The sequence below is a fragment of the Tamandua tetradactyla genome, chromosome 8 (assembly GCF_023851605.1).
Source record: "Tamandua tetradactyla isolate mTamTet1 chromosome 8, mTamTet1.pri, whole genome shotgun sequence".
NCBI classification, from domain to species: Eukaryota; Metazoa; Chordata; class Mammalia; order Pilosa; family Myrmecophagidae; genus Tamandua; species Tamandua tetradactyla.
In genome coordinates this window covers 27,172,809-27,193,983 of record NC_135334.1, presented here as the reverse complement: position 1 = coordinate 27,193,983, position 21,175 = coordinate 27,172,809, and the positions used below count along the sequence as shown (strand labels likewise).

The 21,175-nt window shown below is 37.1% G+C and overlaps 1 protein-coding gene across 13 annotated transcripts in view; it reads right to left on the bottom strand.

The window, feature by feature from the left end:
* USP28 (ubiquitin specific peptidase 28) overlaps positions 1 to 21,175 on the bottom strand; it is a 90,911-nt gene that overhangs the window by 17,976 nt on the left and 51,760 nt on the right. For 12 of the 13 annotated variants that reach the window (XM_077112886.1, XM_077112885.1, XM_077112883.1 and 9 more), the window contains 5 exons: positions 20,146 to 20,294; positions 18,297 to 18,424; positions 5,891 to 5,986; positions 2,386 to 2,565; positions 805 to 1,022 (listed from right to left, as the gene is read on the bottom strand). In XM_077112886.1, coding sequence (XP_076969001.1) covers positions 805 to 1,022; positions 2,386 to 2,565; positions 5,891 to 5,986; positions 18,297 to 18,424; positions 20,146 to 20,294 — 771 coding nt within the window. Of the gene's footprint in view, positions 1 to 804; positions 1,023 to 2,385; positions 2,566 to 5,890; positions 5,987 to 18,296; positions 18,425 to 19,791; positions 19,869 to 20,145; positions 20,295 to 21,175 lie in introns of those variants that run through there. The other variant, XM_077112890.1, reaches the window with a different exon arrangement.

Genomic DNA, 21,175 nt, shown 5'->3' with positions numbered 1-21,175 from the left:
GCTGCTTCAACTAAGCAAATGGTAGTGGCTTATCTATACCTAGGGTTCTGATGATTTCAACTCCACTGTATGAACCACAGAGATATACAGTTTTAAAGCAGCTAGTCATTTAGGTTCTTATGAAGGCTTTCAGGTTCATTATTATTATACTGAAGTTTTGAAAATTAGGTGCCAAAATTTATTGAAGAGAGAAAATGTCTATTTAGGAAAAGACGTTAATGGGCCCCTGGAATATAAAATATATGTCCCAAAGACAGGCTCTAAAAAGAGAAAGTAGAATCTGGGAGGAATCTGGATTTTTATTTATTTTTTGCTTTCTAAGAAAAAGGAGAAAGGAAGGGGAGAAGAGACAGTGTAAGTAACATGGCAGAATTATTCACTCATAATAATGAATAATCAATTTTACGCTGGGCACACTGTTCAAACATTCTCTGCCTCATCAACCTTCAGTAGAGCACATTTCATATAGCAAAGACCTCAAAAAGTCAAGGAAAGCTAAATTCTAAGTTTGTGCCAACTAAAGCCAGGGTTGAGATAAACAACTTCAGAAACAAAAAGCAGACTGCAGAAAAATCCCAAAGCTGATAAGGGTTTAAGCTTTCCAAGAATGTCAAGAAATCTTTTCCTAGCAGTAGAATGGGAGTGTGAGCCAATGTTATAGGGAACTAAAAGTACAAAAAAGGCCACAATCACAATGCCAAAATTCAGACGTAAACAAGGCAATGCAAGGTGCTCAATCTCCAAATATGTACACAAATAAAAAAGGCAAAGAATAATTTCTTGACAAGTTTTTAATGAGCCAACCTTGTATATCTTGTTCAATCTCACTCCTCCACCTCTGAAGACAGGTCTTAACAAAATTTATCTCCTCATCTGTGACTGTTCGAGGAGCTGGGTGTGTAGGCATTTCCATGGAAGATCGGGAGGATAGAAGTGGCTTATTCATGATCTTAGACTTCTGTTGAGAATCTTCAGAAGAAAAGCTACTTTCACCATCCTGAGGAGAGCTTTCTGTACTTGCACTGAGGGAAGAGACAATCATCTCACATGATAATTTCCAAGTGAAGCCTTGGCCTTAATTAATGTACTCTGGAAAGCAAGCTGCTATATGAAAAAGCACAGCTATTATTTAGTATTTACTCTGTAAAAGGTACTGAGCCAAACTCTTTCCTTATATATACTATCTCATTTCACACAACTTACTTAGAGGCAGATATGGTTACTAACCCCATTTTACCAGTTTAGAGAAATTAAGCAATGTACCCAAGTTCACCTAGCTAGTAAGTGATGAAGCAGGATTTAATCCCTGATCTGCCCGACTCTCTGGTTCTTATTTCCTAGCCACTATTATAATGCCTTCTGATGAAGAAGGGACAAGAAGAAAAATGGAAAAGGGAAGGCTAGAACTGGAAAATCAAGGAATCAACTATAGTCTCCAAGATTTAACTGACTAAGAGACGCTATCCATCTAGAAACAAAATATACAGGAGCAAGAAAAGTGAAATATCAGCTGAACAGCCAATTCTCATAATAATACAAACTAAAGGGCATGTTGGAAGGCTACAGATAGCATGAGCCACCAATCCCATATCTTCACTCATTAGCTAAAAACCCAGGGAAAAAAATTAATTAGCCTCTGGTAGATGAGGTAAGTAATCTGATACCTCATCTACAAAATATAAATATCAACTTCATTATACCATTATTGCAAACTTACTGAGAAAAAAGTAGGTAAAGCACTATTCAGTAAATTTAAATGATCTAATTAACTTGTTGTCCAGAGACAAACCAACATGAAGGTAAAATAAGCATCTAATCATATTTAGGTTTCTGTTTCACATCAAAACTGAAGAACATACATTTCCTTTAACTTAAGAGAAACCTTCACTCTCACCTTCTTGATCCTTCCACAAAATAATTTTGCTTTTCCCAATGAAAAATTCATATGGAAAAATAAGCCCCATATATCCAAGAGAACAGATAACTCGATCACAGAAGAGATTACACATACTCCATAACTTTAAAAGTATTATTTTATGAGATTATATAGCCCACCCAACCATTTTTAAAAGGTTTAAACCATTTATGTTTCACAAATACCTGAACACATTCTATTTCTTTTTCCTTTTTTCCACATTCTATTTTTTTTAAATCCAAACATGTAGGTACAGTACAAGTGAAAGAACCCCAACTCTACTTCCAAGACTCATGCCAGTCCCTAAAAATAACCCTTCTTAACATGTGATATGTTTCATCCAGATAAGATTTCCATGAATTATAAGGATGAATGCATATTATTATTATTGGGGGGGTGGGGTTTGGAGGAGCATTTTGTTTTGTTTGGTTTTCTTAACAGTCTAGCCACTAAAATTTTTTTTTAATTACCTTTCCTCAGATATCAGCTGAGAATCCAGGCAATGCACCGAAGAAAGCGGTAATGTCACTGGTGTGTCACTCTGAGATGAGGAGCTTTCTGAGGAAGGCTTTGTACTAGCAAATTCAATGACATACTTCAACATGTCTGGGAGTGGGAACCGAGCTGGGCCCGAGCCGTACTTCACGTACCTAAAAGCAAAGATAGTAATATTCTGCTGGCCTAGTGTGCTTTGTATTTTAAGAGTTGCTAACAAAATTCCGTTATTCTGCGAACAGTCAATAAAAAGGCTTATTCCCTAAAGGCAATACAATATTGAATAGGTTACTCAAATGATTTAAAAGGTAAAAATTCTCTTAACTATAAAAGTAAAAACTGATCATTTAAATTGTTATGCCCAGCAGAAAACATTTCAAATGGGTTTGTGATGGTTTGAAACTGTATGTACCCCAGAAAAGATAACATTCATTTAATCCATTCCTGTGGGTATAGACTTATTGTGAGTGGGGCCTTTGGATTAGGTTATTCTGGCTGTGATGCGAGTCACCTCATTGAGATCGGAGTCCTTTGTAAGACTTACTGGAGTCCTTTATCAGAGGGTAAAAGACAGAGAAAAAGCACATAATAAAGCCCCAGTGAAGCTCAGAAAGGACAGCCAGAGAAGCTGAGACAGGGACACAAAAAGAAGCTCAGAGAGGAAGCCACTGAAGCCAGAAGCCGGAAGCAATGAAACACGGGAGGGAAGGGAGAGACCAGCAGATGTCGCCAACTGCCTGGTCACTAACAGAGAAGTTGAGGGTCTCTGGTCTTTGGAGAGACCTTCATTTGGACATTTTTCATGGCCTCAGAACTGTAAAGTTGTAAGTTAATAAATCCCCAACTGTAAAAGCTAATCCATTTCTGCATATTGCATTTCATTAACTTTAGCGAACTAAAACAGGGCTCCTAGTCAAATGCCAGTTATGCTTTCTTTTATTGTCCTATCACATTTAGATTTTGGTTTCTTGAAGGAAAATAGATGTATTATAAATACCCCAAACTTAAAATAATGCTGGTGCCCTAAGAACCAAAAAGGCTTTTCTTTGCTGATCTTTAGACTTAGTATTTTTCAATTAAGAAAATGAGAGGAAGCTGGAAATGGGAAAAAGGTGTTGGCAAAAGTCAGGGTTTAAGAAATCTGGGAATCTTTCTTTTCCAGGATCCTAAGTACCCTATTCATTCACTTATTCAGTAACATAGACCAGGCATAAGTTACTGAAGATTTCTTTGGGGTTAGTAAGTAATAAATACTTTCAAATTTGTTCCAAAATAATTAACAAATTATTTTAATGATTTCTAAAATTCTATCATTACTAGCATAAAAAGGTTTATTTTATGAATTCTGTAAGTTCACTGTAGTGGAGAGATTAAAATGTACAATAATCAAGTTGACTGACTGGTACACGTAATCTCATAATTCTAAGGTTCCATTTTACAAAGGAATAGAGTCATTCTGCATTCTTCCTGTCTCAATAAAGTCGAAAAAATAAACAAGAATAGAACTGCTCTGTTTCTACGTCAGAAAGAACATTTTGAACTGAAAATACTAGTGGAAAATTAAGCATAATGTAATTCATAAAGTCTACAACATATTAGAGGGTATATAGCAAGGGTGCTTCATAGTGTGCTCATTTAAAAAAGCAAAATTAAAATCTACTTGCCACAGAGAGCTACAAGTTTCATTTAGGACCTCAAATAGGTAAAGGTAGAGGAACCTTACAGAACTTTTCTATTCCTTTTGATATATTTCCTTTTCTTCATTCCAGTTATTACCAGCTTATACAAACGCTACTTATTCTTCAAGATCTGCTTTCTCTATGAAGTCTTTCTCAATATCCCATTTCCCCAAGAGCTGGGAAGAATATCTTCCCTCTCTGAACATCTTTAGAACATGAACTGAACTCTTGTCTATCCCAGAGCAACAATTAACATGTCTTTTTAGGCACTCAGTGTTGGTTGAATTAACATATGACTGGCCTGGACCGAAAGAAGCATTTTCTTTCTACAATAATTTTATACGCAATGCAGCATTTAACCTGTCATGGGATTTTAAGTGATCATTTTATAATTGAAACCTTTTCCCCAGGTTTGCTACGTTTTAATATAGTATTTAAATTACTGCTCAGGGAAAAATGTTTTTCTAAGAAACTTATCTTCAATTTCATTTTACTGTTCTACTGACTTGAGTTCCTTTAGACAACTTTTAGTTCCAATTACTTCATACAGTGCAGCGCCTGTATTAGTTTACCTGCCCTCACCTCAGTTTAATAGTGCCCATTAAGACTTTTTCATATATTTTCCCAGGAGTGTGTCACACAAATAGAGCAAACATTTGTGACCCATATATACAGCTAAAATCATCTAAAATTTTAAGAAGTTGTTTTATTTTAAAATAACATTATACTAAGGAAAATGCTCTATATTCTATTTTAAAATACAAATAAGCAAAAATGCCTTGGTGGTTACTGGTGAATTGAGTATTTTTGAGCTATAAAACATTAGATACATTTGGTTCTATAGAAGCAATTAATTTCCAGCTTTACAAACTAAAACCTTCAAAATAAAATATCCCATTTCGTAAATCACTTCTGGGACTGGATTTGAGGAAACAACCCTCAGCTTAAGTCTAGATTAAGACAAATGGACAACTGGTATAATACATCTTAGATAAGTTCTTCTTGAGTGAGAGAGAAGCTGAAAGGGAAAACAGCTGTAGGTGCAGGGTCTTTCTCGGGCCTACCATGGAAAGCATTGCCTCTGAGGGAAATGAATGACATAGCAATGGAGGGAATAGAGGGGTGGCATTGGTGGCAGCAAAATCATCAAAGATACAAAGGGGCAAAAAGTCACTAACAGTGTATGGGACTTATTTCTTAAATGTCAAATTAAAGGAACCTAGCTAGACTAGAAATAAATTACTTTAACTCCTTCTTAGGAAGCCACAGTGTGATTCTACAGAAATCACCAATTTAAAAAAAAGCAAAATTCCTCCAGAGGAGAAAGAATTTTGTATGTCCCAGAAATATTAGCCCTTTTAATAATTTAGCACTGCTTTCAGATGAACAGCATAGCTTTTTACCTTTCCTGTACAATTCAGAACCAGCTTTTCCAAAACAAGAGAATTGGGGAATTCTGACAGTTTGTGAAAAATATGGTAAGGGGAATGAATATGTAAAGAGAAAAGGGTTATGAAATTAGAACTTGGGCTCTCCTTAGTAAAGTGCTAATAACTAACTGTGTGATTTAGGTTCCCATAAGCCTCCCAGGACTACTATTTGCCTGTAAATCATATTAGCTGATTCTGAAGTCTAATTTCCAGATATAAAGTCTACTTAGAAAAAATTTTCAGCTATTTTATATCATATCCTAGTTAATACTTAAACTCTGAATTAATTTTTAAATATAAGCAGATTATCTGATTTTATATTCTACTCTTTATCTTTTATGTTTCTAAGCATGACCATATAAATGACTTACCTTTCAAGTTTTTGCTGCAAAAATCTTATTTCCTCCTTCAACTTTCGAATACATTCTCTCTTTCTTCGAATAAGCTCTTTGCTTCTGTACATGTATCTAAGCAAATAATCCCACAAAAAATTATATTTAATGACATTAATGACAAAAATTCTCAATAACTAGGAATACAAGGAAACTTCCTCAACCAGATAATGGGACTCTGAAAAAATCTACAGCTAACATTATACTTAATGGTGAAAAGACAATGTATTCTCCCTGAGATCAGAAACAAGGCAAAGATGTTCACTCTTACCACTTCTAGTCAACACTGAAGACAGAGCAATTACAGTAAGGTAGTAAGAAGAAATAGAAGGCATTAAAATTGTAAAGGAACTAAAACTGCCTGTAGCTGCGGATGACATGATTGTCTACAGAGAAAATGTTGAGGAATCTATAAAAATCCATCAGAATGAGTGAGTTTATCAAGGTCAAAGGTTAGTAAGTGAATAAAAAGAGAAAAAAATCAATTTCGTTTCTATATATTCATAATATACTACTGTAAAGGAGAATTTAAAGAATACCACATAAAAATATAAAAAAGATGAATTTGAGGGGTATTGGTAAATTTAATCAAATATGTGCAAGACCTATACACTAAAAACTAGAAAAGCACATTGCTAAGAGAAATTAATGAAGGCTGAAATAAAAGGAGCTATACCATGCTTATAGATTGAAAGACTCAATATCATTAAGATGTCAATTTTCCTAAAATTGATCTATAGGTTCAACATAGCCCTAACAAGATCCCAACAGTCTTTTTGAAAAAACACAAGGTGATTGTAAATATACAAATGCAAAGGACTAGAAGAGTCAAAACAACTTTGAAAAAGAAGAACAAAGTTGGAGGATTCATATTATATCATTTCAAGATTCACAACAAAGCTGTAAAATGAAGACAATATGGGACTGGCATAAGAACAAACATAAAATAATGGAAGAGAACAAAGAATCTAGAAATAGGTGTACAAATATAGCTGATTAAGTTTTATGAAAGTGCCATGAAAATTCAATGAGGGAAAGGAGAGTCTTCTCAATAGACAGTGCTTGAACAACTGAACATATTTATATGTTTCCCCACCCCATCCCCCCAAAACTCCTATCATATATAAAAATAAACTCTAATATCTCATAACATATATAAAAATAAATGGGCTATGGACCTAAATGTAAGAGCTAAAACTGCAAAATTTCTGGAGAGAAAATATAGAATAGCTTTGTGACCTTGGGTTGGCAAAGATTTCTTAGACAAAAACTATTAAAAAAACTGATACGCTAGACTTCATCAAGACTAAAAAGTTTTCTTCTAAAGACATTGGAAAGAAAATGTAAAAAGACAAACTGTAGACAGAGAAAATATTTGCAAAATACATATTTGATAAAGAACTTGTATCTAAAATGTATAAAAACCTCAAGCTCAATATGAAGGCAACCAACCCAATTTAAAAGTGAATAGATTTTAACTGACATTTCACCAAAGGAAATATACAAATGACAGCTAAGCAAAAAGGAGGATCACCTATCATTAATTATAAGGAAAGTGCAAATTAAAAGAAAAAAGAAATACTGCTATACACCCAATAGAAGTGATCAAGTTAAAAAGATGATAATCCTAAGTACTGGCAAGGATTCAGAGCAAATGGAACTCAGAAAGTATAGGTATGAATGCAAAATTGTATCTCCAGTTAATAAAACAGTCTGTAAATTTCTTTGTCTATCAAAGAAAAAAAAAATTGTGATACATCTACACAATGGAGTACTACTCAGCAATAAAAAGAAATGAACTACTGGTCCATGCAAAAAGCAAAGATGAATCCTAAGTGCAAGAAGAGGTACATATATACTATCCTGAATATTAATGACATTAATGTGATATTCTAAAATGGCAAAATTACAGGGTTAGAAAACAATTAAGTGGTGCCAGGGCTAGGGGTGGAGGAAAGGGACTGACTGCAAAGGGACATGAAGAAACCTTTTCTTTGATGGAAATGTCCTCTACCTGCTCTGTGTCAGTGGTTACTTGGCTATACATTTGTCAAAACTCATTGGTTATAAAAGTCAAAATGGTGAAAAAATTTTTTAAATTTTTTATCATATAGTACATACAAAGCAAAGAAAGATAAAAGCAATAGTTTTCTAAGTACTCTTCAACAAGTAGTTACAGGACAGATCCCAGAGTGTCTCATGGGCTACTATACTATCATCTCAGATTTTTCCTTCTAGCTGCCCCAGAATATTGAAGGCTAGAAGGAATAAATATATTTTTTTAATCATTGCAATTAGCTTTTCTCTCTTTTTTGTGAAAAATAACATATAGACAAAAAAGAAATAAATTTCAAAGCATGGCATAACAATCAGTTGTAGAACAGATTTCAGAGTTTGGTGTGGATTACAATGCCATAATTTTAAGTTTTCACTTCTAGTTGCTCTAAGATACTGGAGACTAAAAGAAATATCAATACAATGATTCAGCAATCATACTCGTTTGTTAAACCCTTCCTGCCTTCTCTGTATAACTCCACCATCACACCTTTGATCTTTCTCTCACTCTTGAATTTTTTTTAATGCAAGTTCCACCTCAATAAACTAGACCTTAAGAAAAACTAAAATTTTTTAGAGTTCCAGGCAGAATACACCCTGCTTTGTAGAACAATAGAGGTAATAGAAAAAAAAAATTAACAGGACTTTAGCTCTGGGTTGTGAGTGATCTAAGAGGGTCTTTAGCATTCCACAGGGAGGTCCTAAGGTGGGGAGATTGGGAAGGGGAGAGAAGGTGAGTCTGAATGGCTATGACCCCATGGGCATGGGCAGTGGCACAGGGGGAAGTGCAGATATGGGAGCAGACCATCACTCTGCTCCAGCCTGCCCCAACGCTAGCTGAGGAGACCTCTCCACACAGCTCTGCAGCACTCGTAGGGAGCCCAGATATATGCTACTCATCCATTGCAAAAAGCCATGTCTGTTGGGATCGGGTGACCTGCTGAGCGCTATGAATAACTGTCCTGTTGGGTGCTGTGACCATCTGCCCTGTCCCCCACACTGGGACTGGCAGTCCAGCAGCAGTGAACCAGGAGTAGGCCTTCCTCCAACCCCTGCGGCTGTGCACCCCATTTTGACCAGTTGGTTACCGCAGTCGGGGAAAGGCAGGCCTAGGGGCAAGAGGTGGCTCAAGCGCACCAACTGCTGAGAAGACATGTTAAGTGCAATCTGGTAGACTCCCTCTCTGCCTAGAGGTTTCTTCCTTAACAATTTGTAATTTTAACTTTTTTTCTATTTCCTTTTGTTCTTTCCCTTCTGTGGGTACCAGTCTCAGTGCACTCCTAAAATATCTTGAGGTGTCTCCTTCTGGCTTTGCTACTGTTGCTGAGGTTTTTTTTTTCTTTTGGGTGTATGGGCCAGGAGCCAAGCCCAGGTCTCCTGCATGGCAGGTGGGTGTTCTGCCACTCAACTACCTGTGCACCCCTACCTAGCTTTTAATAGGCCTCAAGTAGAACTGCACCCCCTATATGAAATCCAGGTCTTGGTTTGGTGGGGAATTGCTGACAAACCAAGTGTAAAAGGGGAACTTCAGCACAAATACAAAACTTTAGAGGAATGAGGGAAGTCAACTTGCAAAATAACCTTACTAAGGTAATCAAAAGCCCCAAATAAAGCAGAAAATCACAAAGCACGTGAAGATCCAGGAAGAAATGTCCCAGTTCAATGACCAAATTCAAACACCAGAGACATAAAATATGGAAAAATTATTCAAGAATATTTATAAAGAAATAAAGGGTATCAGGAAGACACTAAAAGAGCAAAAATAAGTTTTTGAAAGATTAAATAGAAAAACAGTATACTGCAGGCCAAACTAGAAATATAGTACAGACACTCGATAGCAGATGTGAAGAAGTAGAAAGAAGAACAAGTGAAGTAGAAGACAGAACAATTGCACTAGTACACACAAAATAGCAAAGGGCAAGAAAGATTAAAAAAATGGAACTGTATCTCAGATAAATGATGAACAACAAAAGGCGAATAAATATAAGAATCACTGGTGTCCTAGAAGGAGAAGGGAGTTTAAAGGGCTGGGAAGGTAACTTGAAGACAGAATCAGGGAAAATTTTCCAGCCCTCATAAAAGACATAAATATGCAAATCAAAGAGGTCCAACAACCCCAAACAGAATAAATCCAAAGAGGCCTACTCCAAGATGCATACTAATCAGACTGTCAAATGTTGAAGAGAAGCAAAAAGTCCTGAAAGGAGCACGAGAAACACAATATACTACAAACAAGAGAAATCATACAAGACTGAATTCAGACTACTCAACAGACACCATGGAGGCAAGAAGACAGTGGTATGATATACTTACGATCCTGAATGAGAAAGGCTTCCAGGCAAGCATTCTTTATCCAACCAAGTTGTCCTTCAAAATTGTGAAGGCAACTACAATCTTCAGAAACAAAAGAAGACTGAGCAAACTAGTCAACAAGAGACATGCCCTATAAGAAATACTAAAGTGAGTACTGTCAGCTGGAAAACAAAAACAGGAGAGGGTTGTCTGGAGAAAGCAAAGAATTGAAGAGCACCAGGAAGGGTAATTAAAAGGGCAAAAAGAGGGGAAAAGAAAATACAGATCTAACAAAAACTAAAGGATAAGACGGTAGATTCAAGAACTGCTTTTTCAATAACACTGAATGTTAAGGGACTGAATTCACAAATTAAAAGATATAGATTGGCAGAATGGATTAAAATATATAATCCATCTGAATGCTGTTTACAAGAGATGCACCTTAGACCCAAGGACACAAATAGATTGAAAGTGAAAGAATGGAAAGAGATGCACTATGCAAACTGTAACCAAAAGAAAGCAGGAGTAGCTATACTAGTAGCAAATAAAACAGACTTTAAATGTAAAGACATCATAAGAGACAAAGAAAGGCATTACATATTAATAAAAGGAACAATTCACCAAGAAGAAATAAAAAACATAAATCTTTATGCCCCCAATCAAGGAGCTCCACACTGGCAAAACTGAAAGGAGTTACAAATGTTTCAAAAATAATAGCAGAAGGAAGACTTCCGGGAAGATGGCCAAATAAAGTAGCTTGAGATTAGCCCCACTCCAAGGAAAAGTTAGAGAAGGGACAGGAGGGCGATTGAGGTAGCAATTTGGGAGTATGGCTGACCTGGGAGAGCCTTCTGCATCACGTAGGGCAGCCGGCAGAGGAACTGAGAGGCAGAAAGCTGGAGTCTGGTGCAGAGCCACGGAGCCCACGGGAGTGCATAGACAGGAGCCCAGGACTAGGAAGCAAGCCAGGCCACGTTCCTTGGGCACACTACTCTCACCAGCGCAACCCCATGACCAACAACTCACGCCACAGCCCACACAACTCAATCCCATCATCTCTTTTTCCATTCCCCATGCTCCAGGCATCCCCCACCCCACCAGCTCCCAGTGCACAAACCTGCCTCACACCCCCACCCCACGTGCAGGCCAACCCACCTCTCCTGTACCCCTCCCGAGCACTACCTCCCCCTCCCTGTTCCCTGCAGGCTATTGCCAGTGCATAAAGGCTGCGGGCACAAACCTCCATACCTAGACTACCCCTGCCCCCTGCCCATAGTGTCACACAGCCTCACCCTGCCCCCTGCCCATAGTGTCACACAGCCTCACCCTGCCCCCCCCGCCCCGGACTCTGAGCATCTATTTATGGAACTCCCAGACCCAGGCATGCGCATGGGCCCCCAATCACATCATTCAGCTCTGGGAAGCGCACTTTACAGCAATCCTAGAACTGCACATGCACACGTCCCTCAGCCACACTTACCAGCTCTGAGAAAGTGCAGACCTGTGCAGCCAGGTCACATCTGCCCCCAATCCACAAAGGCATATAACACCAACCTGCAGCCACAGCTCTACACATGCACATAAAGGGCCCCATGCCTTAAGACGAGCACATACCAGGGTTAAGCCTCCCAGATCAGTGCACCCACACAGATACATCTTCCCTGGCCACTGGGCACCCATGGTCACAAACATCAGCATAACATCCCCAACCTGCACCTATACCTGCCCTGAAACAAATCACTGCACTGAATGCCCCACCCCATGCCCTGTTCCCTGCTGCATATCCACCCTGCAAACACAAGGCCTTAGACTACTGAATGAATTCAACTCCCAAAGTAAAAAAAATAATAGTGGAAGACTTTAATATACCACTCTCCACTACAGACAGAAAAACCACACAAAGGATCAACAAGGTAATAGAGAACTTAAACAATGCAACAATTGAATTAGACGTAATAGACATACATAGTTCGTTTACCCCCACACCTACCAGGATGTACATTCTTCTCTAGTGCTCATGGAACATTCAAGTATAGATCAAATCCCGGGGGACAAAACAGGTCTTTATAAACGTCCTAAGATTGAAATTATCCAAAACACTCTCTGACTATAATGTCATGAGGCTGGAAATTAATAATCATCAAAGAACCAGAACTTCCACAAATATATGGAGATTAAACAACACACTCTTTAATAATCAGTGGGTCAAAGCAGAAATTCCTTGAGAAATCAGTAAATATCTGGAGATGAATATTGAGAATACAACATATCAGAACTTTTGGAATGCAGAAAAGGAAGTGCTGAACGGGAAATTTAATTGCCCTAGACACCTTTATTAAAAAACAAGAAGAGGAAAAATCGAGGCCTTAACTGCTGAACTGGAGAAACTGAAGACAGAAAAGCAAACTAACCCCAAAAGAAACAGAAGAAAAGAAATGAAGATTGAGCAGAAATAAACAAACTGAAGAACAGAAGAAGTATTGACAGAATCAACAAAATTAGAAGTTGGTTCTTAGAGAAAATCAATAAAACCAATGGATCCCTAACTAGGATGACAAAGTTAAAAAAGGGAGGATACAAATAAACAAAATCAGAAACGAGAGGGGCGTTGTTACCATGGTTCATGAAGAAATTTAAAAACTCATAAGAGAATGCTATGAACAACTATATACCAAGAAACTAGACAACTTAGATGAAATGAACATACAAACTACTTATACTGTCTTGAAAAGAAATAGAAGACCTCAATAAACCAATTACATGTAGATCCAATCAGTCATCAAAAATCTTCTATAAAGAAAAGCTTAGGACCAGACGGCTTCACAGGGGAATTTAATCATATATTCCAAAAGAACCAACATCAGTCCTGCTCAAAGTCTTTCAAAAAATTGAGGGAAAAGAACTCTACCTAACTCATTTTATGAAGCTAACATCACTCTAATACCAAAACCAGATAAAGATGCTATAAGAAAGGAAACTACAGACCAATCTTCCTAACGAACATAGATGCAAAAATTCTCAATAAAATACTAAAAAACTGAATCCACTGATATTAAAAGAATTATACATCATGACCAAGTATGGCTTATACTAGGAATGCAAAAGTGGGTCAACATAAAAAAATCAGTGTAATACAGCACGAAAACAAACTGAAAGGGAAAAATCACATGATCATATCGGTTGATGCTGAAAAAGCATTCAACAACATTCAGCATTTTTTTTCTTATAAAAACACTTCAAAAGTTAGAAATCAAGGGAAACTTCGATATCATTAAGGGCATATATGCAAAACCCACAGCCAGCATCATACATAATGGGAAGAGATTGAAAGCATTCCCCTTAAGATCAGGAACAAGACAAGAATGCCCATTGTCACTATTATTATCCAACACTGTACTAGAAGTTCTGGCTAGAGTCCATTGTACTAGAAGTTCTAGCTAGAGTCATCAGGTAGGAGAGAGAAATAAAAGACACCCAAATAGGAAAGAAGGAAGTAAAACTTTCATTATTTGTAGACGACATGATCCTACACTTGGAAAACCCTGAGAAATCTATGACAAAGCTACTTGAGCTAATAAACAAATTAGCAAAGTGGTGGGTTACAAGATTAATGTACAAAAATCACCAATGTTTCTATACACAAATAATGACCTGAGGAGATAATTAAGGATAAAATTCCATTCAAAACAGCAACCAAAAGAATCAAGTATCTAGGAATAAGCTTAATGAGGGATGTCAAGGACCTATAAACAAAAAAACTACAGGTCACTGCTAAAAGAAATCAAAGACCTAAACAGGTGGAAAGACATTCCAAGTTCACGGACAGGAAGGTTGAACGTTATTAAGATGGCAATTCTACCCAAATTGATCTACAGATTTAATGTACTACCATTCAAAATTCCAACAACTTACTTGGAAGACTTGGAAAAGCTTGTTATCAAATTTATTGGAAGTGAAAGATACCTAGAATAGTTAAATATCCTAAAAAAAAAAGATCAAAGTGGAAGGACTAACACTTCCTGACTTTAAAGCTTACTATAAAGCCACAGTGTGTGAAAACAGCATGGCACTGACACAAAGACAGAGGGACTGACCAATAGAATTCAATCAGGAGTATGAAGATAGACCACCAAATCTATAGTCAATTGAACTTTAATAAGACCCCCAAATTCACTGAACTGGGACAGAACAGTCTTTTCAATAAATGGGCATGAGAGAACTGAACAGCAATTGGCAAAATAATAAAGAGGACCTCACCCCCTATACAAAAATCAATGCAAAATGGATTAAAGACATACATATAAGAGTAGTATTATAAAACTCTTAGAAGAAAATACAGGGAAATATCTTCAAGATGTAGTAATAGGAGATATCTTCTTAAACTTGACACTCAAAGCACAAGCAATGAAAGAAAAAATATATAAATGGCAATTCCTTAAAATCAAAAGCTTCTGTCCCTCAAAGGACTTTGTTAAAAAGATGAAGAGGCAGCCAATTCAATCGGAGAAGATATTTGGCAACTACATATCACATAAAGGTTTGATATCCCATGTACATAAAGAAATTACACAACTCAACAGTAAAAGAACAAACAACCCAATTATAAAATGGGCAAAGGATATGAACAGACTTTTTTATAAACAGCAAATACAAATGGCAAACAAGCACATGAAGAGATGCTCACCTTCACTAGCTATAAGGGAAAAGCAAATCAAGACTATAATAATTTATCCTCTCACACCTGTAAGAATGGCTGCTATTAAATAAACAGAAAATTACAAATGTTGGACAGAATGCAGTGAAATTAGAACACTTATTCACTGCTGCTGGGAAATGTATAATGGTACATCTTCTGTGGAAGACAGTTTGGCAGTTTCTCAGAAAACTAAATATTGAGTTGCCTTCCAACCCACAATACCACTACTCGATATATACCAAGAACTGAGAGAATGACATGAAGAGACATTTGCACACTGATGTTCACAGTGGCATTACTCACAACTGCCAAAAGATGGAAGCAGTCTTAGTACCCATTAACAGATGAGAGGATAAACAAAATATGGCATATATATCCGATAGAATATTACGCAGCAATAAAATGAAATGAGATCACAAATTATGACAACATGGATGAACCTTGAGGACATAATGCTGAATGAAATAAGTCAGGCATAAAAGGACAGACTCTGTATGATTTCACTATTGTCACTTTCGTAAAGGTTATTTCAGAAGTTTACACTGTAGAATACAGAGGACCTAGAGGTACAAAGAAGCTAGAGTCAGGGGAAAGGTTATCTAGTGAGGTTGAACTTGAATTTAAGGGAACAGATAGAAGTGATGGTAGTTAATAAAGTGGGGTTATAAGGTGAATATGATTGAAAGGGGATACAGGAAAGCCATGTATCTCACCGATTAACACTACAAATATAAATAAGTTCTTGCATGAACTATTTCAAAGGTTTGACCTTGTACAAACAGTCAATAATAAAAGGGTAAAGGGGGAAAACTAATAATGCATGCTATGGCCTATAATTAGCAGGAAGACAGCAACAGCACCACAGTAACACCTGGGGTAAATAATTGGGATGGTGGGAAGACAAGAAGTTAGGGAGGCTTTGATATGATATGTGGCAAGGCTGTGTATTATCAGTTCTTTGTCTTGACCAAAGAAAAATGTCTAAAATTGAAAATGCTGCTAATTGCATGGCCAAGTGAGGATACTACACAGTAATACATAGTTTATTATGGACATTATCCATGATGCCCAATGGACAGAGGAGGACAAAGAGAACAATGACTGAGAAGCCAAAAGGTGAACTGTGATGTATGTCAGTGTGCGTATACATTTATACATATATATATATATATATATGATGGAATACTCTGTGGCTACAAAAAGGAATGGCATCATAAGGCATGCAATGAACTGAATGAATCTTGGGGCAATGTGTTGTCCAAACTAAACCAGAAACAAAAGAACAAATACGTTATGGTCACTTTCAGAAAAAAACAGGAGCCTAGACTGTAAGCAGTTAGAGCAGCCATACTTAGTCCAAAGTTCTAAGTACGTTTCTAGATTCTTAGACACTGAACTATATATGTGTATAACTGGTATTTCCCTGTAACTTTGAATACCTTTGTGAGACCTAAGATTCAGAGCTGGAGTTCTTTAGCTCTGAAAGTCAGCAATGTTATATACAACTACTATTAAAAAAACTGAAAAAGAGATTAGGCTTTAATTAGAGACAAAAACAAAGCCCATCTGGCTGGGTCTAAGGTAAATCAGAACACAGGGTAAAAGATGATAGTGTACTTACTCTAGAGCTTTACCTACGGTATGAGAACAAAGGCAGAGTGGTTGAGCATGCTGAGAACTTAAATTTTCTGAAACACAATCTTAATCAATCTGTTGAGATAGCTCATTTAATTTTTTTGGGGGTGGGCATGGTCTGGGAATCAAACCCAGGTCTACCACATGAAAAGCGAGCATTCTACCACTGAACCACCCATGCACCCTATAGCTCATTTAATTTTAACAACCCAAATACATGGAGCCCAGAACAGGAACAAGGTCTTCTAATTCTGTCTATGGAGACATCACAGACTATGGTGGGTTGATAATTACAAAGTATTGGTAGCATCCCTTGAGGAACTGGAGAAAAAGTATGGAAATATTAAATTTTCCCAGCTGAGAAACCCCTGATATTCTCTCAAACATCAGGGACTACCAAGAAAATAGACCAAGCCCTTGATTTTGAAGCTTGCCCTTATGATATTTATTTCTGTAGCAGAGAAGCCAAGACTACCTATAATTATGCCTAAGAGTTGCTTCCAGGAAACCTCTTTGTTTGCTCAAATGTGGCCTTCTTCTCTCTAAGCCCAACTCTGCGAGGAAAATTATTTCCCTCCCCACTACAGGCGACATGACATTCAGAGGTGCAAGTCTCCCTGACAAAGGGGGACATGACTCTCAGGGTTGAGCCTGACCCCGGCACCATACGATAGACAATGCCTTCTTGATTAAAAAGGGAAAAGAAAAAAAAAAACGGAACAAAATAAGAGTGGCTAAGAGAGTTCAAATGGAGTCAAGAGGCTACACTGGAGGCTACTTATATGTAAGCTTCAGCTAGATACTGCTAATTGCCATGGTTTGCCATATCCCAACTTACATCATTCCAATTAACCCTGAAGAAAACCTAGGGCTCTAACTAAGACTCTATTTTCTTATACTAAGTATACTTTTCTGAAACTTATAACCCTCCAAAAGGGTTCCTAGGTCAGAGAAGTCCTAGGTCAGAGAAGTACTGAAACCTAGAGAGGCCAGCCTCTCCAAGAATATCAATTAATTCCATCCCCCTATTCTATATTTTTGACACCATTTTTCAACATGAAAAAGTTAGAATGGGCACAGCCCAAAGACCCCTATAGATTGGAAATAGGATCAAAGGAGAAGGAGTTATAACAGAAAAGATGAAATTTAGCAAACAAAAATGACTGCTGAATCACTACAGTGATATATCTTTTAGCTTCCAGTGTTTTGGAGCAGCTAGAAGGAAAAACCTGACAGCATGGAATGGTAATCCATACTAACTTTGAAATTTGTTCTGTAACTACTTGCTAAAATATACTTTGAAAATTATGGCTTCTTTTTTTTTCTTGTTATATATATTTCACAATAAAAAAAATTTTTAAATTCTATAATAGAAAATCGGTCTAAGATTTTATAGCAGGAATACAAATAGTATTCTGATTAGAAAAACATACACTGTGGTCATTCCACCTATTATTCCTCACCTCAAAATTAGCAAGGCTCTAACCTAAAGCCTAGCTACTCAAAGTGTTACCCAGAGATCAGAAGCAGCATAAGCATCACCTGGAAGCATCTCAGAACTGCAATTCCTAAATCCCTAAATTCAACAGGAAATTCAAATCTGCAAACTTTCAAGGTCTCCAGGTAATTCTCATGAATCTTATCATATCTCTTACTCATATCCATTGTTAACAATATATCTGGAAGACAATCAACCAAAGAACTCACCTGTCCATATAAATAATTTGAGGAAATTCCAACTTATTGTGAATTTTCTCTGGTTGCCCAAGGGACTGATTGAACTCAAATCTTGAGAGTTCAAAGGTCAACACTGGAGGTAGCTTTGTAAACCAACGCTATGTCAGGAATAGAAATGTGGGAGAAAGGAGAATTAGTGATAGGAAATAGCAATAACTAGATTTAAAATATCCCTCATCAAACTTGCTTCTCTCAGATCATGGACTTTATAGTCAAATCAAACTCATACCAGAAGCATTTTTTATCCCAAATATGAAAGGAAATGTCAACGTCAAATCATGCCCTCTTAGGGAATATGGTTAAACATTCCTCAAGACTCCAAATTTACTACCCAGTCAACAGTGTTTAATCTAATCATCATCCTCAAAAGTAACTACCCTTAAAATATGTGAGCTCCACCAAAACCTATAACTCATTTATTAAGTCATCAGCATTCAGCAGCTGAAGAAAACAGCCAGCTTAACCAAAGAATTAGAAACTATGATGTAAGCAGTATATAACTAAGCATACAATTATCTCCACAAACCAGCTGAAAGACTAATACATACATATACATTATGTGCTATTTATTCAGTCTATTAACAATAATTTAGATTCCCCTCTGTCTCAGAAAAGAAGCTTGAAATAGCCTCATGATTAAGATTTATCAAGTTTCTAAGCAAATCTTTGAAATCCATTAATTTACAAATGTCTCATAAGGAACCCAATCAAGTCAACCTACAACGCTACTTTGAGTTTCAAGAATATCAAGTATTGACTTAAAAAACGTCAGCTTAGAAAAGTCTAAACCAGTAAAGACATTTCTGTTTAATTCACTTGTGTGCCAGAAATCCAAATGAACAGCTTTAAATATTTCCTTTCTAGAGATACTAAATCTAAACAAGCATGATGGTTTTTCTTCCTTCTATTTTTTTGTTGGAAACAGTTCCCATTCTTGAGTAAAGATCTCCAGGGTCTAAGTAGCTAACAAACACTCTTCCCTTCTACAAGAGAGTTTCCCAGGCCTGCACAGTGGTACAGATGATATTATCCCCCATGAGGAATTAGCTCCTTCCCTGAAAAGTTAAGGAGGCAGTAGTTCTACCCCAGTTCCAACACTGTTCTACAGCCAATACACTTTCAAAAGGTTCTTTTAGGCTCCCTATTTTAATTCAAGAAAGCTTTCCTTTCTACTATCACACTGAGTTACACTCTCATATAAACCTCAATTTTGCCTCCAAGTGTGTAACGAAAAGAGAATAATCCAGAATGTGTAGTGTTGACAATTATGCTATGAATGCTAATCACTAAATATTCTTAACCCAACTGGAATTTTGAATATGAATTACTCTTGTGCTCCCTTCAATCCCTCCCCCTTATTTCCAACCCACAAAAGTAAATAAAAATGAAAATAAAAAATCTTAAATCAAAGGCAGAAGAATTTACAGTAAGTACTATAATAGGGAAAATATTCTAAATGGCATACCATAGGAGTTAAGCACTGTACTTTTACCCTCCGAAAATATGGAGGCAGTGGGCTCTCCCTACTCAGGTACAGGTAGGCTTCAACAGAAAAAGAGAAACTTGATCATACTTAAAACATCAGAAGCACATACAACCTTTAAATGATTAACTAAAATTCATAGTTTTTACCAGTAAAGAATTTATTTATCAAAGGACTAAGATTCACTGACTCAAATCAACCGATGAGGGACTAAGACTAATTTAAGTTCTGTTAAGTGTAAAGTTACTAAATATATGATGGGATAAGTTTGCCTAAAAGTTCAGTCTTACTTAACTGGCTTCATCACTGGCACACCAAATAAAATGTCCAACTTACTTCTTGTCCATACTTTACTGACTGGTCAGAAGGAAGCAGCTCAACGTCACCCTCCACCATGGCCCCTTCCAAACATTCATCTAAGTTGCGGTAACCGTTTACCTGAAGGGGATACTGGCCAAAGGTCTCGTTGTTACAGAAGGGCTTTCCTAGGCAGAGATAGAATGGTTTTAAAAAAAAATCTTATTAATAAAACCAATCTATAACATAAAACACAAACATTCTTAACGTATGAACATTCCATACTTGGTGTGCAATCAATGGCTCACAATATCATCACATAGCTGTATACTCATCACCATGATCACTTCACAGAAAACCTACAACACTCCACAAAAAGAAACAAAAAGAAAAAAAGAAAACTCATACATACCAATCCCCTTACCCCTTCCTCTCACTGACCACTAGTATTTCCCTCAACCCAATTATTTTAAACATTTGTTTCCCCTATTATTTATTCATTTTTAATCCATCTGTCCATACCATAGACAAAAGGAGCATCAGAACAAGGTCTTCACAATTATATAGCCACACTGTGAAAGCTACATCATTATAAAATCATCTCAAAGAAACATGGACACTGGAACACAGATCTACAGTTTCAGGTACTTTTTTTCCAGCCTCTCCAATACACCTTATATCAAAAAGGGTCATCCAGACAATGCGCAAGAACAACCTCCAGGGTAACTCTCAACTCTATCCAAAATCTCCCAGCCACCAACACTCCACTTTGCCCCACTTCTATCCTCCCTCCTACAGCCGAGAAGGGCTTCTCAATCCCCTAATGCTGAGCCTCAGCTCGTTCCAGGATTCTCTCCCACGTTGCCAGGGAGGTCCACATCCCTGGGAGTCATGTCCCATGTAGATGGGGGGAGGACAGTGAGGCCGAGAGACAGGCCACATCTGAACAGCAAAAGAGGTTCTCTGGGGGGTAATTCTTAGGCCCAATTGTAAGAAGGCCTAGCCTGATAAGTTTCATATAAACAAACCCCAAGATTGAGGGTTCAGCCTATTGATTTTGTTGTCTTCA